The sequence below is a fragment of the Primulina eburnea genome, chromosome 3 (assembly GCF_022965805.1).
Source record: "Primulina eburnea isolate SZY01 chromosome 3, ASM2296580v1, whole genome shotgun sequence".
NCBI lineage: Eukaryota > Viridiplantae > Streptophyta > Magnoliopsida > Lamiales > Gesneriaceae > Primulina > Primulina eburnea.
Window position 1 is genome coordinate 44,453,216 of NC_133103.1, and position 23,425 is coordinate 44,476,640.

The 23,425-nt window shown below is 33.1% G+C and overlaps 1 protein-coding gene across 1 annotated transcript; it reads left to right on the plus strand.

The window, feature by feature from the left end:
• The first annotated feature begins 7,982 nt into the window (after nucleotides 1-7,982).
• LOC140827602 (kinesin-like protein KIN-4C) lies at nucleotides 7,983-17,970 on the plus strand. The gene is made up of 27 exons (XM_073190336.1): nucleotides 7,983-8,090; nucleotides 8,174-8,314; nucleotides 8,449-8,595; nucleotides 8,696-8,848; nucleotides 8,930-9,180; nucleotides 9,403-9,572; nucleotides 9,908-10,032; nucleotides 10,685-10,721; nucleotides 10,865-10,956; nucleotides 11,103-11,219; nucleotides 11,470-11,670; nucleotides 11,768-11,954; nucleotides 12,155-12,255; nucleotides 12,547-12,645; nucleotides 12,749-12,862; nucleotides 12,934-13,050; nucleotides 13,130-13,210; nucleotides 13,445-13,516; nucleotides 13,587-13,677; nucleotides 13,772-13,806; nucleotides 13,953-14,038; nucleotides 14,609-14,677; nucleotides 14,802-15,029; nucleotides 15,119-15,254; nucleotides 16,400-16,498; nucleotides 16,692-17,252; nucleotides 17,408-17,970. The coding sequence occupies exons 2-27, from the start codon at nucleotides 8,195-8,197 to the stop codon at nucleotides 17,723-17,725; spliced, it is 3,807 nt and encodes a 1,268-aa protein (XP_073046437.1). The 5' UTR covers nucleotides 7,983-8,090; nucleotides 8,174-8,194; the 3' UTR covers nucleotides 17,726-17,970.
• The last annotated feature ends 5,455 nt before the right edge of the window (nucleotides 17,971-23,425 follow it).

Below are 23,425 nucleotides of genomic sequence, written 5' to 3' on the forward strand. Positions count from 1 at the left end.
CGGAAAGAAATGCAGATCCCCTCTTTATTGGGATGATATCTCTGAAGTTCCTGAGACTGGACCTGATATGATCAGAGATATGACCGAAAAAGTGAAATTGATTAAGAAGAAAATGAAGGCAGCCAAGGATAGACAAGCCAAATATGCCAACCTCAGACGACGACCGTTGGTATTTGAGGTAGGACACCGAGTATTCCTAAAGATTTCTCCTTTTAGAGGTGTTGTCAGATTTGGCAAGAAAGGGAAATTGTCTCCAAGATATGTAGGTCCTTATGAAATTCTTGAAAAGATAGGAGATCGTGCCTATCGACTCGCATTGCCGCCTTCATTATCTGGAATACATGATGTCTTTCATGTATCAATGCTGCGGAAATATCTCCCTGATGATTCACATGTTATTCAACCAGACGAGACTGAGCTGGATGAGACATTGAGTTATGTCGAGAAGCCGATCCGGATTATCGATCGTAAAGAAAAACAGCTCAGAACGAAAATAATTCCGTTGGTGAAAGTACAATGGACTCGTCATGGTGTTGAAGAAGCCACTTGGGAGACTGAATCTGATATGAGACAAGAATTCCCAGCATTATTTCACTGATGTAAATTTTCTTCGACTTTAAGTATATATACTCCTTAATGATACGAATGAAATGCCTGTGATATGAGTGCTGGAGATTTCGAGGACGAAATCGTGTCTCAGAGGGGGAGAATTGTAAGGCCCGAGATGTTATCATTTTGTGAGACCCCGAAAAGAAAATATTATTGATGGAATTTTTGTAATTAAGTGGAAAAAAAATACTTGAATTAAAGTTGATGGCACTTTCGTAATTATTGAGGGACCAAATTGCAAATAGTGGAAAGTTGGGGGACTAAAGTGCAAATATGGAAATTTTGGTTGGACACTTGTCTTGCCAAGCTTATTAACGTGTAACCCTTCATCCTTGTCACATTTTTCAGCATGAAATTCGAAACTCCATGGATGATATCTCCAAGTTTTGTTGTTTTTATCATAGAAAATTGATTTTGCAAGATCCGGCCATCCGATTTTCGATCCGAGCATAGTTCTGCGCTCCTCTCATCAAGAGCTACTATAGGATGTAAGTTTCATTGAATTCCAACATGTTTCAAAATCTAGATGTTGGAGGAATTGTGATTTTATTATAGATATGTATTCTTGAGTAGCTAGAGATCATAACGCCGTAAACGAGTTGATTATCGGATGTAGTATGCAATTGTTGAAAAATCCAGCATGTTGGCCGAAATTACATGGTGCTGAATTATTGTGTTTTGGATGGGTATTGTTGTGGATTATGAGTTGTTGATGTTAGTGGATTGTTGTTTGAGTTATCGAGATACCGAAATTGCGTAGTTATGTCGCCGAATTTGATATAGAATGAAGTTAATCATCATGTCTTGAGTTGAGTTTGATATTGATAATGTGAAGTTCGAATTGTGCTTGTTCAGAATTGGTGAAGAAGATTCGGACTTGAGATCGTAGCTTCAAAACCCGAAGAAAAGGAAGGTATAAGTCAATGTGGTATTGGGAGATCGACTTGAGTCGGTTAGACTTGAGTTTCCCTAAATCACATACTTTACTTTATTGCATTGATTTGATTGATATACTTGTTCTCTTGATTATAGATAGCAGGTATTAGACGAGTAGTCTTATGACAGAAGTGCCTGATAGTGGTGGGATCACCACGGGCGCATTGCACGATGTCATGAGATATTGTACTGGCGGAAGTGCCGTCTTCTGTCGCTGGATAATTGGCTATCGATGTGGATAGAATTATAGCTCATTCTATTACTGGTGATCAGTATTGTATCGATGTGGATAGAGTTATAACTTCTTCTATTACTGTTGATCGATGTTATATCGATGTGGATAGAATCGGAGTTTCTTCTATTACTGGTGATCGATACTATACTGATGTGGATAGAACCAGAGCTTCTCTATTACTGGTGATCGATACTATATCGACGTGGATAGAACTGGAGTCTTTTCTATTACTGTTGGTCGATATGGAATGCCAATGTCTGGAAACCGGGATCCCTAGACTAGGATTGAGTCTAGTCTGAAACGTGGAGTCACGTATATGTCGACAGTCTATGATTGATTATGTTTCAGAGTTTGATACATATATCTGTTACCTGATTACATGCTTTATATTTGTTTATATGATTGCATGTTTCGTTGATTTATACTGGGATTATATTCTCACCGGAATTATCCGGCTGTTGTCTTGTCTGTATGTGTACATGACAACAGGTGGGACAGGATCAGGGTCCAGGAGATGAGGAGAGATCGTGATAGAGTGGAGACTTCGGACTTTGATGTATATAGGGTGTGACACTTGATATATAGATGTTATACCTTAGTTTTACTGGTTTGTAGACGGTACAGGACATGTACTTTATTTTATACTGATATGTATATGAGTTTGATTTCACTACGTTCCGCATTTTTAAAAAAAAATTTAGACCCTGTTTTTAATTGATTAATTAGTCCCAATTATGATTAAGAACTTGATTAGCGTCCGGGTCCCTACAATACTCCTCTTTCCTGCTCAGAATGTTTATTAACATAAAAAGCAGTACAATACCAAGGAGATTGAGAAGGTTTTATTAAACCTTTATCTAACAAAGAATGAATTTCATTCTTACATAATTCTAAATATTCAGAATTCATTTGACAAGGACGAGCCTTGGTTTGAATATTTCTTTCATCAAAATTCTTTTCATATGGAAGAGAGATAATATGCTTCTTACGATTCCAAAAAGCATTTGGTAAATCATTGCATATTTCTAATGAAAATTTATTATAAATAATTTTTATTTTTTCCTGTAATTTAGGATTCTGTAATTTTTCATCAATTGTAAGAACTTTTATTTCTTCTTTTAAAGAATTAATTTGAAAGGTTTTTCTTTCAATCTGTTCTTGTAATTCATTTAAAATTCTATGAACAGGTTTAGTTATAAACTTAAAGGAAATAGGATTACCTTGAAAAGTTCCTATCATACCTGTTTCATCAACATGAGTTAAAGGATAAATTTGATATATAAAAGGAAGACCAAGTATAAGTTGGCTAGAAATATCTTTTGCTAATAAAAAACTGGTTTGAATACAGTTTTTATCTTTGCAAATATAACCTTTAGGTAATTTATAATTTATTTCTAAAGGTTCTCCTCCTGCATGAGAAAGAGAATGAGTAGTTTTATGAAAATATTTTGTAGGAATTAATCCTTCCTGTATAACATTTAAATCTGCACCACTATCTATCATAGCAATAAAATTCTTTTTATAATAATTATCAATTAATAAAGTAATATTAATATACCATTTTTGAGATATTATCATACTCAAAACAGATAAATGTTTCTGATTATTATCAGGAAATGAAATATCTTGAATATTTTCAAAACTTTCAGAAATTAAATTATTATTATTTTCAATAACTGAAATATGATAATTTAAACTATTATTATTATTATGTAAAATTTTTACTTGTTCTTTAAGATTATCAATCTCTTTAACTAAATCATGTATAGTAACTGGATTTTGTTGACTATATTTTTTCTGTAAAAGATTTTTTACTTCTTTCATAGAATAAGCTTGTTCTTGTTTAACAAGAATGTTATTTTCATTGTTACTGGTTGAAGCATTATTTTCCATTTGATCAATAATAGTAGATTTTAATATTGGATCCTTAATCATTTTAAGGAATTCTAAAATATTATTGTTAGTTAAAACATTAATATTTAAATCTTGAAATTGAGACATGAGTTTATAAAATTCATCATTTTTATTATCCTCTATAGGATTAATACAAGATTTTCCTAGTATACAATTATCGCATTCTTCTAAATCTGAAATATCAGATTCAGTATCAATAATTTCTTCTGAATTATAGGATTCTGAAGAATTCTCAGTTTCACTGTCAGAATTATGGATAAATAAAATAATAATTAAAATGGTTAGAGTCGTTAAATTTTTAGATATTGTTAACATCGGTTCATTTGTTTAGAGAGAAGATGATTAAACACCAAACAAAATCTTCTTCTAGTTCTCTGAACACCTCACAATTTTTTTTTTGTAGTTCTAACTGATGAAAACCTCAACTGGTGTTAAAAGCTGAAGTTGTATCTTGACATTCAAAGTTTAGTACACAACTGAATAAATCAATACAGAATAAGCCCACTCGAACTTTGTGAACATGATGAAAAATAGTAGATCATAAAATAAAATACACAAAAATTGTTTCTAAAAGTTTGTATGTCAAAATCTTTATACTTTTTTCTTATTCTGTTTCCAAAAGGTATTCATTAAAACACTTTGGTTTTTACAGGTTTTGCAAATACTCACTTCAATGGGACTTAAACACTGACTATTGAAACTTCTAGCAACAACTTCACAAAATTTATACAGATCTCTGAACAAAAGAATTCTTTCTGTCAATTACATCAACTTACTCAAATATGAAAATGTACTGAAATATAAATGAGTATGAGTCAGAACGTATTGATCTCTGAAAAAATTTAATATAACTCCAAGTGTGTTCTTCAAAATATTTTCAGCAGAGCTCTGAATGAACAAAAAGTTGAAAACATAAGTGTCTAGAAATTTTGATGAAGATAACAATGGCTTTTTATAGATGATCTCCAATGTTCAATTTTTAATAGCTATAAATAAGTTGTATTATGACTATAATTGAATTCGTATAAGATGCCACATGTCATTCGTCTTGTTCCAAAAATACTATACAACAATAAATGCTTATGACACTGATTATCAACTACCATAATATTTTCCTTTTAGAATAATAATCTGAACATTATCTGAATGATTGATTTGCTGAAATAACTTGTGAGAACAAATTCGATATAGTAAATGGTTGTAGCATAATTAGGTAGCAAGTAGAAAATCAATAAAGGTTATTGTTTAAGTTCAGTGAAGCCATATGAGCTATTGAATTTGCCTGGCCTGATGAATTTTAATGTTTCTGATTTTGGTCAATTATTTAGGGCACATCACCAAAACTTATAATATCTTAACAATTTCCTCTTTTTTGTGATACAAAAATTCAGCAACTGAAAATATATGAATGATTCATTTTATAAACCATCAAAACTCAAATATAGATATAATGCATTTAAAAATAATTCCCCGATTCTAGGTTTGGACGGATGTCTCATGATTCTCTGGAATTCGATCTTTTTGGTGGTCTCTCTTCCATTTTTTGGCATCAACCTCTTTGATAAATGAAAAAGTTCAGAAAACTGGGAGATGAAGGAAGCCTTTAGATGATCAATCTTGTCGGAAAGTAATTCCGACTTGCAACAAGCACATTCTGTTTACCCAAAACAGAAGCATGAGGTTCCATTAATTTCCTCTGAGAAGAACAAAAGATTTTTGAAGGATATGAAGATCATTCTGATAAGCTCAACTTGATCTATGATTCTGTTTTTCAAAAGTTCCAAACTTGCTTGGTTATCAGTGGCACCATAATTGGTGTATTTGATCAGCAATTCAAGTGACGTTCCCAAGGCTTCGATATCTTCTAATTTGGACTCGATGGGAGATATATCATAAAATTCAGGAAATAGATTTTCATTTATGGCGATCCGTTCTCGCGTAGCCTGAGTGCTACAGCTCGTGCTTTTGCTGTGTCATCCGGATGAATAAATCTGGGGTCAGAAGAGGGACCAACATCAGCAAAAATCAGTGCAAATCAAGTATTGGGCTGAGGAACTGTTGAATGAACAACCAGAGCTTGAACATGAAAGTACTTGGAATTTCTTCATTCATAACATTTTCAGCAGCAGACACTTCTCCAGATGGTTGAGGAGGAGAAAAAACTGGATTAACAGGCACATTAGTAGTATCCGGAAGTGGAGTTTCAACCTGAATGAGGTCGTCTAAAGACAGAGGAGGTGAAGCTGAAACCTGCTCACCAATGGCTTGATCCTATGAAGGATCAACAATTATATCATTAGTGGAGTGGAGATAGTCACTTGAGCAATGGAATTCACCACATCATCAACATTGGAAATAACTAAATCTCGAGCCGGGAGGAGAGACGAGGACTGCTCAGGTTGAGCAACAAAAATCGAGGAAGGTTGCAGGTGTACTATTAAAAGATGCACACGAGTTGCATGTGTTATTATTATTTTAAATTTGATCAAATAATATCAAGCAATTAACACGAAATTATAGTCACACTCATGACCAATAAACTTTGTTTCCATTATAGTCACACTCATGACCAGAGTAGAGAGATCATTTGCTGAGTTGTTATATAACTGCAACATCGTGAAAGAGGACCGGACTCCGATAATCATAGTTGGCTTTGAGAGTAGTTAGAGTTTCGCTTAGCTTAGAAACTTCCAAATTTTCCAAGATACAAAGGGTAGATGTTGAAACCTGGACCGCGATCGATATTAATATAAATCAAGATACTCCGATTGATCCTTTTGTCGATGGATGCTCCTATTACACTCGTAATGCATTGTATGTCCCATAATAGGTCTCATTCTTCTACCCTTTCCCATTTCTTCTGACTCCTCAATGAATCTAAGAGCAGGAAAAATTGTACGAGTAATTTAACCAACAACAACGTCTCCTATCGAGATTTCAGCCGAGCTTTAACATTGTATCAAAATTTCAAATAAAAGATATTGATGAAATATGGTAATAGATCATATTCTATTGACTATCAAATTTCATATGCTTCATCTAATAGACATAACTCATAATTGTTTATTAGAAATAATTTTATTGAAATACCAGAAATATTTGAAAAATTTGCTCAAAAATTTATCCAGAAATAATCGAGTTTCCTTTAATACAATTAATAGATATCCAGTTCTAAGACAAACCGTTATACAAAGAAATCAACGGTTTTGTGCATGTAACTTATGTTGATAATATCGGTTCAAAATAAGGTTATTATTTAATATGAGTACACATGCACTTGTGATAATAAATACATGATGATTATTCGATTTACATTTAAATCGACTCAAATGGAGATGAGTGAGTCTCATGTGAGACTGTCTCACGGATCATAATCCTTGAGACGGGTCAACCTTACCCATATTCACAATAAAAAGTAATACTCTTAGCATGAAAAGTAATACTTTTTTATGGGTGACCCAAATAAGAGACCCGTCTCACAAATACGATCCGTGAGATCGTCTTACACAAGTTTTTGCCAATAAAGATTTATGGGTTGACATGTTCTTATTATCAATATTTGATTACATCAATATATCACTTACAAGTTACATTTTCGAAATATAGAATATTAATGAAGTGTACGATATCTTTGACATGAACATTTAACTTTATTTAAATTTATTATTATGCACATATGGATATTTATGTAAAGATGTTTTATTTGTTTATAGTTTTCGGTTCAATTATGAATACTCCAGCTAATATTAATGTCAAAATCAAATTTATTCTTATATTTAAAAAATGAATCTTACTTCAAGTGATGGTAATTGATCTAAGACCTCGAAATAAAGATTGATATTCTACATCTTTGATGAATATTAACACATTTGCTGAAAAATAGGGAGATGTGGAAGGAATCTAATTGCATGTGTGTCGGGATCATAACGAGGGTCATTACAGAATCATTCAAAGACACTATGTCAGAAATGTTTGTCGAGGTTAGGGATTCTTAATATTATTGAAAAAAATCGAGGTTTCTCAAGAATGAAAAATGACAAACTTGTACGCTCTTGATAAATATACTTTTAATGAAGTATAAAAAAAATTAAGAAATGGGAGGCCAAAATCCAAATTATATGTTAGAAAATAAACAAATTTATTTATTTAAAAAATAAAATTTATTACTGTAGGCGGTAGGCCCACTATTTTTTTGGAAAATAGGTCCACTGATTAAAGATAAATATAAATAATAATAATAATAAATAAAAAAGCGTTCCATTTGAATTTCGGACCTGGGCGGCGGCATTTCCTCAAATTCAAACCGTTTCTTCTTTTCATCTCTCTCCCCATCGAATTTCAAATCCAATCTCCGCCTCTCCGCCACCCATCGCTGCGCATTCTATCTCCACCGGTGGTAACTTTCACTCACCTGAATACTCCCAAATTCTGGATCCCCCATTCTTCTGTTTGTAATTTGTTTCTGAATTCGGGCTTCAGGTTTCTGGATAAGTACTTGTGATGGAGAACGGTGATTCATCGCAGAGTGTGAGGGTTTCAGTGAATATACGACCGCTAGTTACTCCGGAGCTGCTAATGGGATGCACAGACTGCATCACAGTCTATCCGGCCCAGAAGCAGGTATTGAACTGGTTGATTACACTGATCTATACATGGAAAAATCTGGACATGTTATTCATTTCATATATGCAGTCGTTGTGCTACATAGATTTGATTTATAACTGAGTTTTCTGCTCAATTTTATGTGCAAAAAGGTGCAAATTGGATCGCATGCCTTCACATTTGATCATTTATTTGGTAGCAAGGGAAGTCCATCTTCTTGCATTTATGATGAATGTGTAGCGCCACTGGTCGATGCGCTGTTTAGTGGCTACAATGGCACTGTACTTGCCTATGGTCAGGTAGCTTATTCACACGCGTAGTTTCAATTGAGTTATTTGTGATATTAAGTTAAAAACAATTAATTTCATAACAATGTTATCTTCTATTCTATGTTGCTAGACTGGGTCGGGGAAGACCTACACAATGGGCACCAATTATAATGGCGAAGGACACCAAGCTGGGGTTATTCCTAATGTGATGGATACAATTTTTACAAAAATGGAAAGCATGAAGGAGAGTACCGAGTTTTTGGTTAGGGTATCCTTTATTGAGGTACAAGATTATAAATTGGGTGTTTAATAAATATTATGTTTTGCGTCTGGAGTTGGTAACTTTTTGATTTTAATCTTACAGATTTTTAAGGAAGAAGTATTTGACTTACTTGATCCGACTCCGGCTTTTTCAAAAGTTGAGACACCATACATGGCAAAGACCGTGGGTCCAGCAAGAGTTCCTATTCAAATTAGAGAGACTGTGAGTGGAGGGATCACACTGGCTGGTGTTACAGAGGCAGAGGTGAGGACAAAGGAAGAGATGGCTTCTTACCTGTTGCAGGGTTCATTATGCCGTGCCACCGGGAGCACAAACATGAATAGTCAATCAAGGTACTCTATTTTTTTTTTGGAACATTTTTGTTAAGAAAACAAATTGTTCTGTCACCATGCCACACATATACACACTTTTCTCATTTTTAGGAAATCTGAAGGGAAATGAAGTGCCTGGAATCAACCTATAAAATTGATGGCACTTGCAGTGTTCAAGTTTTGCTGTTTGAACTTATAGAACAATTTATATAAAATCCTTCTCATACACCTACTTTTTGCTAGTCGATCACATGCAATTTTCACAATATCCATGGAACAAAAGAAAATAGCTCGATCTTCAAGTAGGGATGATATTGGTGATGAAATCTTGATTGCCAAGCTTCATTTAGTCGACCTTGCGGGCTCCGAGCGTGCGAAGAGGACAGGTGCAGACGGTGTACGATTGCGAGAAGGTAGTGCTTCATTTTCAGGGGAAGAATTTTCAATTCCGTGTGATAATTAGTTCTCTTATTATAATTTTTTTTGTATTATGTTTATTAATGTTCTTTTTTCCTTGAACAATAAATGATGTGGGGGTTAAGATTTGTGCATTTCAGTGTATTATGTGGATGGTTTCCCAAAAAGAGGTGTCTGTATCGCATAAGATTATTCGTTTCATATTTGTTTTGTATTGTCCTCCCTTCAACATTCTTCTTGTTCAGATAATGAATTTTTTTTTATCTAAAACCTTTTCTTAATTCTTTAATTTTGATGTTTCAAATTTATATAAATGTTTGTCAATGATTAGGAATTCACATCAACAAGGGGTTGTTGGCTCTAGGCAACGTCATCAGCGCTTTAGGTGATGACAAGAAACGAAAAGAAGGATGCCATGTACCTTACCGTGATAGCAAGTTAACTCGTATATTACAGGCAAGGATGTATTCGCTATTTCTGAATGTTTTCTTGTTATAACGGGAAAAGATACTTGCACAAGTATTTTATGGTCATGCACAAAATATGTTGTGGTCTTGCTATGGTCCTGAACTTAGAATGTCAAATGTTGTAATGTACATTTATTATCATTGAGGAAACAATTATCAGCTTTAGTTAAATCATTACCCTAAGTTCTGTTAGGCAATGATGGAAGCACATATTTGCATTTTATGACGTTAGATTTCCGGGCTACTTTAACTCTATTACCTTGATCAAACAAAACCTCAAGGATATTTAGCTGATTCTTTTATTAGGAATACACGGCTGAATGATGCGGAGAAGCCAAACACGTAGAAGGTTCTCACATAAAAAACAATAGTAGTAGAAATAGGTTGAAGAACTGGTATTAATGATATGAATCTACCTGAAAATCCCCACCTTTCAAATGAAAATGGCGTAGTGTGAGATTCTTATGTTCATCCGATTCCAATTTGCACTAATGCTGCTGAAAGTTGATCTTCTGTAATTTATTTTATTTTACTTGTATGTCAAAATTTGTGGCGGGCTTGTATTTTTTTTGATAAAGTTCCCCTTTATTTTATTTTCATGAACTTGATTATGGTACTGAATAGTTTTCCGAGCTTTGCAGGATTCTCTTGGTGGAAATAGTAAAACAATAATGATTGGTATGCTCTTCATATGGTCTCTCTCTCGTGTGTATATCTCTCTCTATGTGCTTACTAAATTATGATGGCCACACTATGTAATTAATAATATAACATTTTGTGAATTTTCAGATTGTTATGACTGTTTTTTTTAAATGTTATAGCTTGTGTAAGCCCAGCTGACACGAACGCAGAGGAGACAATCAACACATTAAAATATGCGAATCGAGCTCGTAATATTCAAAATAAAGCAATTGTAAGCTTCATCATTGATGTGTTAGCTTTTCGTTAGAATAGATTGCCCATGTATTCCATTGTAGTCCATTTATCAAAATTGATTTTTCATCATCACATGATAAGACTTAAAGCTATGGTACTCCTTTTGTTTCTTTAAACTTGTAGATCAATCGTGATCCAATGGCAGCTCAAACGCAAATGATGCGAAATCAAATTGAACAGTTGCAGGCAGAGTTGCTTTACTTTCAAGGCGGCACCACCGCACCATCAGAAGAAATTAAAGTACAACAGAGATTCTTATTCTTGATTAATGTGTCCCATGCATGAATCCTATGTGTCATTATCAAGGGGGCACCACTCCACCATAAAAAAAGGACTAACTTTGATTTCCCAGCCTCTTAGATATCTTAGTCTAATTGATATGTTTGTCTATAATGTTTTGTTCTACATATATATAATCTTAACATGATCATCCCACAGTAGTTGTTGTAGTTTTGACTTTTGATTTTTACTCCATTTGCTGGGTCTACAGATTCTTAAGCATAAAATATCTTTACTTGAAGCAAGTAAAATAGCTCTACAGGAGGAACTTCAGGACTGTCGAATTGGTTATGAGAATTTGATGCAGCGTGCTATTGATGCTCAGGCAGAAAGGGATACACTTGTTTTGAAAATTGAATCAGCTCAACAAAATGGAAAACTTTTGGATGATACCAACACTAAATCAGATAAGGTTTGATTTTAATGTTATGTACTGTCGTTCCTTTTATGTTACGATTTCTGAAATTGAGAAGTGTTCTTTTTTTAGTTTAAATTCTTTCATCTTGCAGGACTTTGATATGATCAAAAGCTACGTCACTAAAATTCAAGAACTTGAGGGACAGTTGCTACGATTGCAAAGTTTAGACGGTTCAAGACACAGTGATAATCATGAGTATCTTTCTTTGGAAGATGATGGGTCTCACGGAAGTTATTCATGCCTTTTTGATTCTGATTTACAAAATGTGGAAAAAGATGGTAAGCTATCATCAATTGTTGAGACATTCAAAATTTTTGGTGGCTTTGTTTTGACATCTTTTCCATGGTTTGAACAAGTGACACTACTACAATATATTTATGTAAATGCTATGAATACTAACTTGGTTCAACCAACTGATATTTAGACAAAATAACCCATTTCATGCGGATAAAATGTGTTCTCCATACAATTCATGCAGGTGGGGCAGAAGTTGCACAAAAGGAGATTGATTATTCTTCTCTTCAACAAAAATTGGATACAGAGCTCAAGGAATTGGACAAGAGACTTGAAGAAAAGGAGGTAGACATTGTTTTGGAATTTTTCAGCATACAAATTTGAGTGTTTAGGTTTATTGGAACCACTATACTTAGAAGATATTAACAAATAACATGAACATGATCAACAAATGGTAATCTCTAAAATAATTCCGTATTATCTAATGTACTTCCATTATGGAAATAAGTAGGTTATAATTGTTGGAGATTTTGTACCAATTTATCACTTCTGATCATTTTTAGAAATCTGAAATTTCATCTGTGTCTTGTACACACTTGCATACATTATTAGACTCTAATCCACTCTTTTTTTAAGGCTGAAATGAAGCGATTTACGGGCCCTGATACCTCAGTTCTTAAGCTGCATTATGAGAAAAAAGTTAATGATTTGGAACTTGAAAAGAGGGCCTTACAGGTATTACTTTCTGCATGTATTGCTTTTTTTTTATGAAAGCGTGTATTACTTAAATTAAGCTGCGAATGAAACATGTGCTTTCAAATACCATTGTGCATTGTAGAAAGAGATTGAAGGTTTGAGACAGAATCTCTCGGACATCTCATCCAATTCTGGCGACAGTGCTCAAAAGTTGAAGGAAGAGTATCTTCAAAAGCTCAACATACTTGAGACACAGGTAAATAATCTTGAAAAACATGTTTATATTTATATATATAATTTTTGTTGATGACTCCACTTTTCCTTTAGGTTGCCGAGTTAAAGAAAAAACAGGATGCCCAAGCTCAACTGCTGAGACAAAAACAAAAAAGCGACGAGGCTGCCAAAAGGTTGTTGGATGAGATTCAGAGGATAAAGACGCAAAAGGTTCTGCTTTGCTATGTGTCACTCTTGTATACAAACTTAGTAGTCAATTTTTTGCACTTATGCTCCTCGTCATTTGAAGGTTCAATTACAACAAAAGATAAAGCAAGAATCAGAACAATTTAGACAGTGGAAAGCTACTCGTGAAAAGGAAGTACTTCAGGTACTTCTCTACTTCATTTTAGTTTTCTAAGATTCTTGAATTTTCAAATTGAATTGCTTCAGCTTTCTTTTTCTAGCATTTTACACAATAGGTTAATTGCATTCTGACCAATGACAGCATGAAAAGTCTATATGTGCCAAACCCGTTTATACTTTGCTGCATAACATTATCATCTTAAAAGGCTACCAATACTTCACGTAACTTAACTTGTAACTTGGGATGTCTTTTTTGTAGTTAAAGAAAGAAGGAAGGAGGAATGAATATGAGATGCACAAGCTGTTGGCACTCAACCAAAGACAAAAACTGGTAATTTTTAACAACACACAAACTTGGTAGTGATCATATCGGAGAGTTCACACTAAGTATGGGTTTTTAGGTGTTGCAACGAAAGACTGAAGAAGCTGCTATGGCTACCAAGCGCCTTAAAGATTTGGTGGATTCTCGTAAAGCATCACGGGAATTCCCAGGTTAAATTATTTTGAAGTAGTATTGCCATGTGTAAATTGTGATGCTTATGCTTTTTGTTATATTGAATTATTTGATACATTTTAATATTTGTAGGTGCAATAAATAATAAGAATGGTTCTGGGATTCAGGTACCTATCTATCTTCACAGGAAGGGTTTGCTCGATGTTTGTTGTCGTCATTGATTAAATAATTCTTCACATATTACCCTCGTTTCCTTGTTCATGGATCTATCTTCCCTTTAGTCTAATTCTACATTCATTGTTTTTTGTTTAAGGCATTAGTACAGGCGATTGAACATGAACTTGAGGTTACTGTTCGAGTACATGAAGTTCGATCAGAGTATGAGCGACAAATGCAAGAGTAAGTCTAGCAAATCATTTTGGAATGGTTCTTTTATTTTGAATAATTTTTATCGTGCTTCATCATTGTAAATATTCATATTACATGGTTTGGAGAGAGAACCAGTGAAAGTACGATGTTAATGAAGTTCCTCTTGACATATGCCATCCGTGGGAGTGTGCCAATGGAAATGCCTTATATGCCATGCAATGCTAGACATATTCCAAATTAATAATGCATCTTATGTTGCATACCGTATAACCGTAATCAAATAAATCTTTCAGTTCCATGCTATACGAGGAACAATATCCCTAAACTGTGTTTGAAGAAGATGCAGCCAATAAATGCATGGACATAAATACCTTTTTGTGGTTTTAAGTGGAACAATTTCGTTCTTTTGTGGCTATCTTTCATATTTCAATTAAATCCTAGGTGATGCAGTGTTTACCTTTTCTCAAACCAATTGTATTATTGTCCACCCTGTTTAATTTTTGTCATCCTTTTCCCATGCTCTATAAATTGTACATCTCTTTTATTTTATTTTGAATTTGTTCTTGATATACATGTGTGTATTTGTGTGTGTGTGTATAGGAGGGCAAAAATGGCTGAAGAAGTGGCAAGACTGAAGGAAGAAGCATTGATTGAGAAGACGAATTTAAGGTTGAATTTCCTCGCCTTAAATATTTTTGGTTGACCGTTCTAATTTTATTTATATGAAGAAATGGCATCAAGTGCGGGGGTATTTTCACTAAAGCATTTGATTATTTCTAACTTTCTATTGCAGTGAATGCCCTCAGACAATGTCTCCGGGTGCTCGAAATTCTAGAATTTTTGCTCTTGAGAATATGCTTGCTACTTCTTCAAGCACTCTTGTTTCCATGGCATCTCAATTATCAGAAGCGGAGGAGTGTGGGCGAGCATTTAGTGGTAGAGGAAGGTGGAACCAAATTCGTTCGCTGGTGGAAGCTAAGAATATTATGAATTATCTTTTTAACTTGGCATCGTCCTCCAGGTAATTGGCTTTTTAAGTGATGGAACGAGTCTAGAAAACCAAAACATCCATTTTTCCTTAATGAATGACATTCTGCCTATGCTGAACAGATGCCAGCTGAGAGACATGGAAGTTGATTGCAGTGAGAAGGATACGGAGATCAAAGATATGAAGGAAAAAATAGTCAATTTGATCAGGAAGTTGGAATTAACAAAGGTCGAATTCGCACGCCAGGAGAATTTAATGGTAACTCATATTATGAAAGAATTGATTTTATTTCACCAGTCAACACCTCATATATAATGCTATTTATCGAACTAATTTATTGGGAAGTGCATTAATATAAGTCATAAATTTGCGTCATATTAATAATGTAACATATAACATGACAATTACTTTATAATTTTTAAATGGTTTTCGTGAAAAAGAATAAATATAAACTTTATATTTGAAAATTAGTTTTGATGTTAAAATGTTGAAGTTTAATCCATTAACAATGTGATATATATTATGAATCTTTGATTATGTAAGAAAAACTATATTTTTCCTGTTTTACATCATATTTTATTTTGGAAATATTCGTGTTCTATATTATTGTACAATATTGAATGATGTCTAATATGACATTTCTAACATGAGGGATGTGCCTGGTTGGGACAATATGCACCTACAAAAACATGTACACATAATTGTGTTAGTGATCTTTCTTTCCTTTTTTTTTTTCAAATTTGAATCATTATAATTAATTTGAAAATAATTTTAATTCACATTATAGTTTTAGAAAATTTTAATTATTCAATTAATATAAAGAGTTTTAATTCACTATTGATTAATTTTTATATAATATTTTATGTGGAATTAAATATTTTTGTTGTATGTCAATACAAACTTATTAAAAATAAGATAATTAAATGTATTTCAGTTAAAATTTATCATTACATGAATTGTATTTAAAGTTACTTTATTAAGTTTTGTTGTCACTTTATTGATTTATTTACGTATACTGTTTAATTTACTATATGACTTGATTAATTATTTAAATAAATTAAAATAATAAATGAATATATTAATAAATGTATAATTATATTCGGATGAAATAAAAGAATTAATGTAAATAAAACAGTAATTTATAAAATCTTTATTTTTTAATGTGATTTGAAGTAGATAATTTTGGGGACGTTTTTTTTTTTAAGAATGGGGATGAAATTGAGTTTGGTGTAGAAGTTCCATTTTGGTGCAAAAAATTGTGTTAAGTGGGAGATGACTTTAATAATTGTAATTCCTGATTGAATTTTTTTTTTTTGGGTCTTAGTTTCATTTCACTTGTGATTTTATTGCCTCCAAACTTAAAATTAGATGATGCTAAATGTCAGTGATTAAACTTCCGACAGAAATTGGCTTGGAAGAGACACTCCATAGAAAAGACGATGAACTTTGAAACAAGTCTGACTAATATTAGCAAAGGTCACGTGTATGATTTGCGGCCCAAGGTATGGTCTTGTTGGCATCCATACCCTTGCAACCATAATCCAACAAAAATAATTTTTACTTTATAATTTCGTTACATAGTATTTTGCTTTATCAAGAATTGTTGAAGCTCCTCTTTTTTGAAAAACATTGGAGTATTTAATTTAATCTTTTCTTACAATTTACCTCTCATTTTTATTTGGCATTGATTCCAAGGGATTCCGGAGCTCCATGGTATTTGATAGTGGATTGAACAGACATGAGTTGTTGGAAGACATGGATACGTCTGATGAATATGAACCAGAGGCTTCTGATCTGTTTACAGATGATGACAGTGTGTGGGAGTGTGCAAAGAGAAAACGACGACAAGCTAACAAGAGAAATTCGAAAAAAGACAATCCTTTAGAAATTTCCATGGATTTAGAGGAAAAGAATCCCGTGAGCTCAACAGAGCAAGTTTGTTGCTCTTGTACCAAAGGTTCTTTCTGCAAAACATCTAGATGTGAGTGTCGTGCTGCGAGGGGCAATTGTAACATGTCGTGCAGTTGTGAACCCACCAGATGTAGCAACAGGGAAGAAGTTTATGCAAAGGGCTCAGTCCAAACTGAATTTTTTGAATCTGCCGGACATATTTCTGGGACAGATGATGTGGAACAAAATCATAGCCTTGCTTCTCAAGGTGCAAGGCTACTTCAGAATGCTTTATCTGAGAAGCCGGCCAACACGAAAGATGGAGGCAATACTAGGAAGCCATTATCCGACATCGGCAACAACATAGTAAGTAGGCTTCAAGTTATATAGTGAAAAAAATTATATTAATTTGACTTTTGTTGTCAAATGGTATAATACCATCGTTTTGAAGTTGCTGGCATCAAGTTCTAATTATATATCAAATCATGTCAATTTGTTGAGTTTCCCCTCTTAACTTTCAGGCAATATCTGGGGCGTCAAAACCCATGAACAGGAAAAAATGGCGTAAATCGGTTATTCAACTCGTCCCTGCTCCACCACCTACATCCCTAGCACAGAATGTTGAAGCGCCAATGCAACCAAAAAATAATGATGAAATTGATATCCCGTTGAAGTTACCAAGAGCAATGCGCTCGACTTTGACAAATAACAATCTTTTGAAGGAGAAGAACTTGGATCAAGTAAACGAATCGGTTGACAAAGACAGTTACCCTTCAACTATGGGAAGTCCAAGTCAGCAGGGAAAAACAAAGAATGGGAAAGAAAATAACGCACTGTAAGCTGTGGTACCTAAATAATTTTATGATACTTGGAGTTGTCGACCAATCTTCTAATTTTTGGTGTTTCATGGATTCACGAAATCACAAGCCTTGTAGCCTTGTAGTTGGTGCATGTTTTTCCTGTCGAAAAATGAGGGAACTTGTAGGAACACCTTGAGATATGGTTTAAGATGCTGTAATTTGTATTGTCTGGGATGTCAGCCAGTACATGCTTTGAACTAGTTTCTTCAACATTTGTCTCTCAAGTTTATTGGTTTACTTTATCAATCATTAGTCATTCTTCCAGGTTTTTGACATTATCAGTGACAATTGTTCATTATGTTGTCAAGTGATATGCATTTTTTAAAATGTGTTTATTTTTTTATGTGCATGGAAATGTATATATTGATATCAATTAATAAAATTTTATTTGGAATATGAAATTTGAATTGTTGTTTTAGATTGAAGGTTTAATGATTGCTATTGTCATATTTTAGGTTTTTCTAATTAAAATAAAACTGTGTATATTTTAAAAATTTATCTTTCATTTCTTTTATGTAATAAAACATTAAAGCAGTAATTTTTTTTTTTTGATAAATGGAATCACTTATTATAATTTTGGAAATTGTATTGCATTATGTTTTCATAGTTGATTAAAATTATAAATAAAAAATCGAGTAAGATCATTTTAAAATTAATCATTCAATCATATTATTTCTCAACAAATATGTGAATTTATTTCTAACATATTTATTAGCCTCAAATGACCCAAAAGAGCAAACATAATCTCACTACCTGTCTTAATGACATAAAGAAATCTAAAAGATCTTTTATAATTATTATTTTCAAAACGTACGATAACAAAATTTATCATGCAATTGAGTTTAAATTCAACATTATGTTGATTGCAAATCTATTTTATATGAAGCAAATGTGTGAACTCTTTAAATAGTGAATTTCACAATTTTAAACAATGAGGATGCTGTTGTGAAAAAGTAAAAATTTATGGTAAAAAATAAAAATCTCAAACTCTCAAAATTTACCAAACTACACACTTTATAATATTTTTCTCTCTACTCAATTGTGATTTTCTTCACAAATGAGAGATCTATTTATAGAGTTTCATTACACATAATCCAAAAAATATAATACATCATTACCTACATCATCACACACAAATTTCTAATTTTACAACTCTTATTTTCAACAATCAAATATTCAACTATTACTTTTCAATATTCAAATAATTTATTTTCAACACTCCCCCTTGTGATGATGATCATGATACGATAATGTCTTCATTACGTGTTTTGTACTGCCTCGTTAAAAACCTTACTTGGAAAAACTCATTGGGATAAAAACCATAGTAAGGGAAAAAGAGTGTAGTCACGTAAACTCCCCCTGATGTTGACATGAATAATTCTTCGCAAATTCCGTAGATTGCGCATCCCAATATTATATATGTGCTTTCTGAATATTGACGTAGGAAGTGCCTTTGTGAAGAGATCTGATGAGTTTTCACTTGATTGAATGTGACAAACATCAATACATTTATTCTTCTCAAGCTCCTTGGTGAATGCGAAGAACTTAGGAGGAATATGTTTAGTTCTGTCGCTTTTTATGTATCATTCTTTCATTTGAGCAACACATGCAGCATTATCTTCATATAGTATCACAGGCTTCTCATCGAATGATAATCCGCATGACATTTGGATATGTTGGGTCATTGATTTTAACCACACACATTCACGACTTGCTTCATGTAGTGCAATCATCTCGGCATGATTTGATGAAGTTGTTACGAGCGTTTGTTTCTGTTAACGCCAAGATATTGCAGTGCCTCCACGAGTAAATACATATCCAGTTTGGGAACGTGTCTTGTGTGGATCAGATAAGTATCCAGCATCAGCATAACCAATTATACTTGGATTAGCATCTTTTGAATACAAAAGTCCCAAGTCTGTCGTTCCTCGTAGATAACGGAATATATGTTTAATTCCGTTCCAGTGTCTCTTTGTTGGATATGTGCTAAATCTTGGCAACAGATTCACGACAAAAAATATATCAGGCCTTGTACAATTTGTAAGGTACATAAGGGCACCGATGGCACTTAGGGGTGTTCATTGGTCGGTTCGGTTTGGTTTTCGGTTTTTTATTTCGGTTTTTTCGGTTTTAGGTTTTACAAATATATAATCCGATATCCGAACCATTTTTCTTCGGTTCGGTTCGGTTTTTTACCGAAATGGTTCGGTTATTTCGGTCGGTTATTCGGTTTTGATACAATTATTAAAATTAACAATATAAATATATTATAAAATATAATATGTTATCTTTTTAAATGATTTCTTAGTAAAATATTTAAATATAAAGTACAAATGAATTACATAAACAATAATCAACTAAGTATTATTCAAAATAATTCTTCATTCACTAATATCATCTCAATAAATAATATAAAATAAAAGTAACAGTATTAATTTAATTAAATTTCGGTTTTTTCGGTCGGTTCGGTTTTGAAATTTATAATCCGAAACCAAACCAAATTAATTTCGGTTTTAACATTTATATCCGAATTATAAAATTCGGTTTTCGGTTCGGTTTAGTGTTCGGTTTTTTCGGTTTGGATTTTCGGTTTTTTCGGTTTTATCCGAAGTTTGAACACCCCTGATGCCACTTAGATATAGTACTTCTGGACCAAGAATATCTTCATCATCTTCACCTGGACGGAATGGATCATTTTCTATGTTTAATGATCTAACAACCATTGGAGTACTTAAAGGATTTGCTTTATCCATATTAAAACGTTTAAGGATCTTTTCTGTATAATTTGTTTGGTGAACAAACATTCCACATTCTTTTTGTTCAATTTGTAAACCCAGACAATACTTGGTTTTTCCAAGATCCTTCATTTCAAATTCTTCCTTCAAGTATGACACAACTTCTTGAATTTACTTATTCGTTCCAATGATGTTTAAATCATTAACATATACAGCAATAATTACGCATTCGGATGTTGTTTTCTTAATGAAAACACAAAGGCATATTGAATTATTTACATATCCTTTTTTCATCAAGTGATCACTTAGTCGATTATACCACATTCGACCTGATTGTTTTAACCCATATAATGATCTTTGTAATTTCACATAATAACATTCCCTGGGTTTTGAACTTTGTGCTTCAGGCATCTTAAATCCTTCAGGGATTTTCATATATTTATTACTATCAAGTGATCCATATAAGTAAGCTGTAACAACATCCATAAGACGTATTTCTAAATTTTCAGATACCACCAAGCTAATCAAATACCGAAACGTAATTGCATCCATCACAGGAGAATACGTTTCTTCATAATCAATTCCAGGCCTTTGAGAAAAACCTTGTGCAACAAGTCGAGCTTTATATCTTACTATTTAATTTTTCTCATTTCGCTTTCGAATAAAAACCCATTTGTATCCAACAGGTTTTACACCTTCAGGTGTAAGGACTATATGTCCAAAAACATTACGTTTATTTAGCGAATCTAATTCAACCTGGATGGCATCTTTCCATTTTATCCAATCCTGCCGATTTTTACATTCACCAAAGATTTTGGTTCATGATCTTCGTTATCATTTATGATGTCGATTGCCACATTATAAGAAAATATATCATCAATTTCATCTATATCTTTTCGGTTCTATATTTTTCCAGTATTAATGTAATTGATAGAGATTTCATGATTCTCGTCAGTTTGTGATTCTAACAGAACATTTTCATCATCATGTGTTTCTTCAGGACACCATTCTCTATTTTGTGATCATCATGTGTTTCTTCAGAAACATCATTCTTTATTTTGTGATCATCGTGTTTCTCTATGAATTTTATTTTTCGAGAATTTTTATCCTTGGAACCGACTGGCCTTCCACGCTTCAGGCGTTTAATGACATCATGAGTATCTTCCATTTGTTTCTTTGGAATTTCAATTCGAGCAGGGGCATTTGCAGCATGTATATATGATTTAGTTACCCCTTTTGTGTCTGCAAATGCATCTGGTATTTGATTTGCTATTTTTTGCAAGTGTACAATTTGTTGTACATCTTTTTCACATTGTTTTGTTCTTGGATCCAGATGTAACAATGATGATACATACCATGTAATTTCCTTTTCGGTATGTTTCTGTTCTCTTCCTAACATTGGGAAGATTTCCTCATTAAAATAACAATCAGCAAAACGTGCTGTGAACACGTCGCCTGTCTGAGGTTCAAGATATCGAATGATTGATGGACTATCATAACCGATATAAATTCCAACCTTTCTTTGAGGTCCCATTTTCTTTCGTTGTGGTGGTGCAATATGCACATACACCATACATCTAAAAATTCTCAGATGAGAAATGTCTGGTTCTTTACCAAATGCAAGCTGTAATGGGGAGTATTTATGATATGCACTTGGTCTTATGCGAATTAATGAAGCAGCATGTAAAATTGCATGTCCCCATATAGAAATAGGGAGCTTTGTTTTCATAATCATTGGTTTAGCAATAATTTGACATTTAATCAATGATTCAGCCAATCCATTCTGTGTATGTACATGAGCAACAGGATGCTCAACAATGATTCCCATAGACATACAATAATCATTGAAAGTCTGGGAAGTAAATTCACCAGCATTATCAAGTCTAATTTTCTTGATTGTATAATCGGGAAACTGATTCCTCAATTTTATTATTTGAGCAAGTAATCTTGCAAATGCAACATTTCGAGTTGACAATAAACATACATGTGACCATCTGCTGGAGGCATCAATCAATACCATAAAGTATCTGAATGGTCCACATGGTGGATGGATTGGTCCACAAATATCACCCTGAATACGTTCAAGAAACATTGGTGATTCAGTTTGGATTTTGACTGGTGATGGTCTTATAATAAGTTTTTCAAGAGAACATGCTTTACATTGAAACTTATTATTCTGAAAGATCTTCTGGTCTTTCAGTGGATGACCATGTGTATTTTCTATAATTCTTCGCATCATTGTTGAACCAGGATGTCCCAATCGATCATGCCAATTGGTTAATATCACAGAATTATCAACTACCATGTTTGATTCAATGAGACTTATATGTGTATAATACAATCCAGTAGGGAGCATTGGTAGTTTTTCAATCACATATTTCTTTCCTGATTTATATGTGATAAGACACATATATTTCTCATTCCATTCATTCATTGTTTTAGTATCATACCCATGGGAATATATATCATTAAAATTCAACAAATTTCTTTTCGATTGTGGTGAATATAAAGCATCATTGATAAAAAATTTTGTACCAATAGGTAACAAAAATTGTACTTTACCACATCCTTTAATCAAGTCTACATGACCTGATATTGTATTCACCGTTGTTTTTGTTGGTTTTAGTTCCAAGAAATATCTTTTATCTCGTAGGATAGTGTGCGTTGTACCACTATCGGGTATGCAAACTTCAGCTTTGCTCATAGCATTTTCCATATTTGAACTTCAAAAAAATATGCAATGAAATAAATTACTGGCAATATATATTTAAATATAACACATATCATAATTATACAATAAAACATTATTCTATGAATACATGAAAAATAAATTATTGTACATTTATATTCTACCATTATATTGTTCATTTTCAGAGAAATCGTTGAGAAAATCTGCAGCATCAATATTGTTCATTTCTATCCCACCAACATATTGATCATTTCC